We start from the raw sequence: 6,139 nt of genomic DNA on the forward strand, positions 1-6,139 counted from the left end.
CGATCTCTTAGAATTACCCGTACTAATTGCTCTCATTTTTTTATTAATTTCTTTATTCTCTAATATTGTTATTAATCATTTATTTAATGGATTTTAATCACAATCATTGAGAATTTGACAAGTATAAATTTCATTTGTCATTAACCCCTTAAAAATGATTTTGTTGACAAGTAAGCTAAATAAATCTTTTTTTTATATAAGTATATAGATATAGATAGATACATAATAATTTATTCATTAATTATTATTATTATTATTATTATTATTATTATTATTATTAATAATCCTATACACTAATTGCCTATCAAATTTTGGTCATTTTACGCGGACAAAAACGACACCACTCACACATTATCCATATCCACCCCTCAACTACACTACAATTAGCAAATTTTACAGGGGTCAAAAATGTAAAATTACTAATTTATTTTAAGACCATAAACAAACTCCATTTAAATTTTTAACGGGCTATATCTCCTTTCTCGACGCGAGTTAAAATTTTCAGAAAACTCGAAATAATTTTACGAACAAAATGAAACTACTTATGTTCGAAACGGACATTTTTTTAAAAACATTAAATACAACCACATCTAAAACGGAGCTTAACAAATGAGCCGTTTTCATCAAAATACATGACACTACTTTAAATATAAACCGCAACCGAAAAATTTAGCAGCATCGTGCGGGCTGAGCGGGGATTCCGGGTCTCGTTTTTATCTAAGCAAAGCAAGGAAGTTCCATTTTAGTGGTTTAAGAGCAAAAAGGGTTTTATACTTGTATAATTTCTGATTACATTTTTCTCTACTCGTATATCACCATAATTTCCGAATCTCAAGTTTCAACATTCAATTAAGTAATTATCATTATCATAATAATGTTAGCAATTCGTAAAGCTTCTGCTCGCATCAAGTAATTTCTCATCTCTTCCAATTGAAATAATACCCGCAAATTGATTTTATTATGTTTCATTTTTATTAAAACCTAAATTCAATTATTAATTGTTACATTATATGCTGAAAATATGATATTGGAGTTTGTATTGTTTTGTTTGATCCTTGCTACAAAGTGTAATTTAGTTATAGCATTATTTATTGTTACTCTTATTATATTCTATTGCTTTCTTTCAAAGTAATCTAGTTACTTGTCATGTTCTACCAAATTGTATGTTTCTGTTTCGGATGTAGTGAACATGTCCAATGATTTAATGTGAAATAAGTTATAAATGATCGTAATTAATTAGTTTGGGAGTGGTGATTATTAATACTTCTGATGGACTAATGCCTATTTTGAACACACTGTTTAAGCTATAAGCACTTAAAGATGCAATCTGAAACTACTTAACCTAGGAATATGTTAATTTTATCTTGAGGATAATAATAAGCTTTCTTACAGCGATTTTATTATGCGATCATTTTAAGTTTTGTTCAACCCCAACTTATCAGGAAAACTCGAATCGTTATTTTTTTTTGAACGGCGATTTTTGGGCATCAATAGATCATTTATAACGACCCTCTCACACACGTTCGGGCGGAAACCCGAACCCGATCGACGGTACCCGGAAACACATCCATTCGGGCAGTGTTCCTGGGTAGAGGTCCATGAACGAATCCGGTAAAATCTCCCTATAGGGTCAATATATACCACCATTATTGCTGTTCAATTGTTTTAAAGAATATCATGTCGTGCCTAAAGATCAAGGTGGATTAGGTCTTAAAAATCTTAGGGAATGGAATGAGGTATTGGTTATTAAAAATCTGTGGAGAATTATTGCCCAAAAAGACACTCTTTGGGGCAAATGGGTCAATATTGTAAAATTAAAGGATTGCAGTAATTGGGATGTTCAAAGTAACTGTTTGGATAGCTGGGGGTGGAATCATTTGTTGAGCTTAAGAGATAAGATCAAGCCTCATGTAGGTATTTGCAATGTTAATGGTAAAGAGGAGTTTTATTGGATTGCAAATGACAACAAAAATGTCCCATTTTCTTCTAAACAAGTCTGGTATGATATGAGAAGTAATAAAGATGTTGTGGATTGGCACCATGTGATATGGTTTTCGTTTTGTGATCCTAAACATGCTTTTGTAGTTTGGTTGGCTCAGAGGAATAGACTGAACACTCAAGACAGGATTCAAAAATGGTACCCTGCTCAATCCTTGTCCTGCATTTTTTGTTCTAAGAGTGTTGATTCAGTTAATCATCTTTTTTTTCAATGTGATTATAGCAAGAAAGTTTGGGTTTGTTTGAAAGATAAATTGGTGTTTAAAGGTCTCCCTAATCAGTTCACAGGGATCATCCAGTGCATTAGTCAGTATCCTATTTCAAAGCATATTTGGAATATTTTGAATAGGTTGATGTTTGCAGCCTGTGTATATTACATATGGCAGGAAAGAAATGCGAGAATTTTCAGGCATAAGAGTAGAACTGTGGTGGATTTAGTCCATATTATTCAAAGCTATATTCGTCTTAAATTGACCACTTTCAGGATCAAGAGTTCTAAAGGTGTTAGAAGGGTTGCTAGTATGTGGAATTTGAGTGTTTGTGGTGATAGATTGCTCATTAGTTCTTGATTGTTGGTTGTATTTGTTAGTGTTTTGGATGCTTGTTTGTATTTTGTGTTGGGCTTTGGCAATCTCCAGGCCTTGTATGTTTTCTCAAAATTAATATATTTTCTCTTTTTGCCAAAAAAAAAAAAAAAAAAAAAAAGAATATCATGTCATCCTTAAGGATCGAACCCATGACCTTTCCCTGTCCCATGACACAAAGTACATAGGGGGAACCGTTGGGCTATGCCCGCAAGTTCTCGAATCGTTATTAGTTACATTTTAATAGTGACACTTCAGGGTTGTTTACATTTTTTCTAAATTTGCCTATGTTTCTATTTGCCTCTTATCGTGTAAGGGGTGTCTGATTTCATGTATCCTGGAAACAGACCAAATTTCAAATTAAGTGGCAGATTAAGTGACAAAGAAACAACAATTTTACTTCCTGAATTAAGAACTGTACTGATCAATAAGTAAAGCACACCAGTAGAGAATTTTTTCTGTACAATTATTTCAGCTTGTTTGCTTTTGTATATTTATGTAATATGTAATATGCGTTCTGTGTCTTATTCAAGCAAAAATAAACACTATTCTTAAGGTGCTCAAAAATCACAGTTTTCGTCATGACTATACATCAAGCTTTTGCGAACATTTCATTCATGGTTTTCAACTGTTTTTGTTATGCATTGAAATCGCTTAGCTATATTGTATTTGATTTTCAGGTGCCAACCTGTTTCATCTGTAACGTTTCGTGCTTGCACTACTAAATTTGAACCAACAAGTTCTAGTTACATACCATATGGTGTGTCTGGTGGCCCTACACCACATATATCTCATGCTTCCCGACTTTTAAAGACATTTTCGGTCCGAACTCAAAACTTTTTTAAGGGGAGTCTAAGTTTTTCGTCACTAGCTGGAACCGAAAACATTGCGGAGAAAAATGATGTCTTGATGGATGAACTTGATACTAAACTGGCTTCTAATGCTGAATTGTCTGAATCTGAATTGTCTGAATTTGAAAATGAGCTTGGAGAACAGGCAGGGAAAAATAACGGTGAAGGCAAAAGAGGTTCTTTAGGATTGTTTAACGTTATCGTTAATTCTACATCAACGAAAATTGAAAAATCTCTAGATAAGTGGGTTGAAGATGGGCATGATTTGTCTAGATCGGAGATATCAAATGCGATTTTCGAGCTCCGGCGGAGGAAGATGTATGGGAAAGGTTTGCAGGTTCGTTAATATAATCAAGTTATTCGTGCATGTTGCCTTTTTGGGGTGTTTCGAAGTGATGCTTGTGATGTGAATAATCTAAATAATAGTCACAGATTTGGGAATTTCAACCCATTTACTCGTAAAAGGGTTGATTTAATCTATATCCTATCATGTTTTTTAAAGGAAACCGGGTCAAACTAGTTTAAAGTCACCCAAAGTGTATGTTTAATCAGTGTTGTAAAAAACAGACGAGACGGGCGTCGCAACGATTTTACCATGCTACCGTTGCAACGAACTTAGAAACGGTTAAAAAAAGGTCAACGGTTAAAAAAAGGTCAACAACGCCAAAAAGACGGTCAGCAACATCGAGACGGTAAAAAAAGGCCGAGACGGGGTCGAGACGGATGTTGACCAACGTTGACTATTTAAATAAATTTCAAAAATAAAGATTTCAAACATAAATATTTCAAGTTAAAGGGAAATATCTCTGTTTACTTTGAAATATTTATGTTTGAAATGTTTTTGTTTGAAATCTATATAAAAAGTGAACGTTGGTCAACATCCGTCTCGACCCCGTATTGTCGTTACGACGTTTTAAGGTCCTACCGTCTCGAACCCGTCTCGCGTAATTTTCAACCTTGTGTTTAATGCCTAAAAGTCTTGCAACCGTTTTTTTTTTTTTTAAATGGTTACTCTTTATTTGATGAATGAACACAATTTCTGTATTTTCTTTGTATTTGTACAATTACTATGTTTTTATCTTGTCTATGAGTTAATTTACTTTATTTTTTTTCCAGATCTTAAAATGGTTAGAATCACAAGAAAAGATCGAATTTGGAGAAAGAGATTATGCTTCTCGCATCGATTTTATTGCCAAAATGCGTGGGATTCAGAAAGCAGAAAGCTATTTTGACCTAATCCCAAAATCTTTTAGAGGTGAATTTGTCTATGGAACCTTGTTAGCTAATGCTGTACTCCAAGCCAACACGAAAAAAGCAGAGCAAATTTTTAATAAAATGAAAGACCTCAAGCTACCTGTTACCGCGTTTACGTGTAACCAGTTGCTCCTTTTGTACAAGCGAACCGACAAGAGAAAAATAGCCGATGTACTATTATTAATGAGAAAAGAAAACTTAAAACCGTCACTCTTCACATACAAATTATTGATAGAAGCTAAAGGCGAGTCCAATGACCTTATTGGGATGGAACGAGTTCTTGAAACTATGAAATCTGAGGGGCTTGAACCTGATTTAAGAATACAAGCGGTTTTAGCTCGACAATATATTTTCGGAGGCGTGATGGAAAAAGCAATAATGGTTCTGAAGGAAATAGAAGGAAGTAATTTGAATGTAAACCGAAGGGCATTTTCGTCTTTACTTTCACTTTATGCGTTACTTGGAAGCTTGGATGATGTTAAAAGAGTTTGGGGGACATGTGAACCGAATCCCCGTTTGAAAGAATGCACGACAGCTATCGAGGCTTTCGGAAAACTAAAGGACGTTGACTCAGCCGAGGCCGTGTTTGACCAAATGTCAAAGAAATGGGAAAAACTTTCGGCTAAGAATTACGCTACTATGTTAAAAGTATATGCTGATAATAAGATGTTAGATAAGGGAAAAGATCTTGTAAAACGAATGAGTGATAGTGGTTGTCGATTTGGGCCGTTGACTTGGGATGCTTTAGTCAAATTTTACTTAGAATCAGGGGAGATTGAAAAAGCTGATTCGATTTTGAATAATGATTCGCAGAAGATGAACGTGAAACCGTTTTTTGTAACTTATATGATGATTTTGGACGAGTATGCTAAGCGAGGAGATGTAGATAATGCAGAAGAAATATTTCATAGGATGAGAAAAGATGGTTATACATCAACGTATAGGATGTATAATTCTCTTCTGCAGGCGTATATAAATGCTAAAGTTCCGGCTTATGGGTTTAGAGATAGGTTGAAGGCTGATAATGTTTTCGCGAGTAAATTGTTGGTCGGACAGTTGGATCAGGTGGATGCGTTTAAGAAGACTGCAGTTTCTGATTTGCTTGATTAACAAAGTAACTGTCACAATTTTAATTATTTGTTTTTTTTTTTTTTTTTTTGTTTTTTTTTTTTTTTTTTTAACTTAGGTGTATTGAATCTGAAAGCTGTCTAGATATTAGGATTTTCAGATAAGATTATCCCTGTTCTGTTCTGATATACGCCCGAGTAACCGGCTTATTCCGTGATTGTTTCTTATCCCTTTTCCTAGTCAACCCAAAATATGGTGTTATTGAGATTTGAACCATCTGATTATATGTGTTTATACCTCTTTATTACGAGACTATTGAAATACTCATAATGTTATTGTTTCTCTATGCATTGCCCGAACGGTATGGAAGCCTTGTGTTAAGAC

At 34.1% G+C, this 6,139-nt stretch overlaps 1 protein-coding gene across 1 annotated transcript; it reads left to right on the plus strand.

The window, feature by feature from the left end:
- Nucleotides 1–793: 793 nt before the first annotated feature.
- Nucleotides 794–5,836, plus strand: LOC139898723 (pentatricopeptide repeat-containing protein At1g80270, mitochondrial-like). Its single transcript, XM_071881491.1, has 3 exons — nt 794–909; nt 3,263–3,770; nt 4,550–5,836. Exons 1-3 carry the CDS (start codon nt 875–877, stop codon nt 5,795–5,797), a joined length of 1,791 nt encoding a protein of 596 aa, XP_071737592.1. The 5' UTR covers nt 794–874; the 3' UTR covers nt 5,798–5,836.
- The last annotated feature ends 303 nt before the right edge of the window (nt 5,837–6,139 follow it).

Source organism: Rutidosis leptorrhynchoides, chromosome 3 (assembly GCF_046630445.1).
Source record: "Rutidosis leptorrhynchoides isolate AG116_Rl617_1_P2 chromosome 3, CSIRO_AGI_Rlap_v1, whole genome shotgun sequence".
In the NCBI taxonomy this organism is placed as follows: Eukaryota; Viridiplantae; Streptophyta; class Magnoliopsida; order Asterales; family Asteraceae; genus Rutidosis; species Rutidosis leptorrhynchoides.

What these genes read in the sequence shown, in the direction of transcription:
- LOC139898723 (XM_071881491.1), top strand. Translation starts at nt 875, where the DNA reads ATGTTAGCAATTCGTAAAGCTTCTGCTCGCATCAA. An exon ending in AAAGCTTCTGCTCGCATCAA is followed by an intron (nt 910 to 3,262) that starts GTAATTTCTCAT and finishes TTTGATTTTCAG; the next exon opens with GTGCCAACCTGTTTCATCTG. An exon ending in TGTATGGGAAAGGTTTGCAG is followed by an intron (nt 3,771 to 4,549) that starts GTTCGTTAATAT and finishes TTTTTTTTCCAG; the next exon opens with ATCTTAAAATGGTTAGAATC.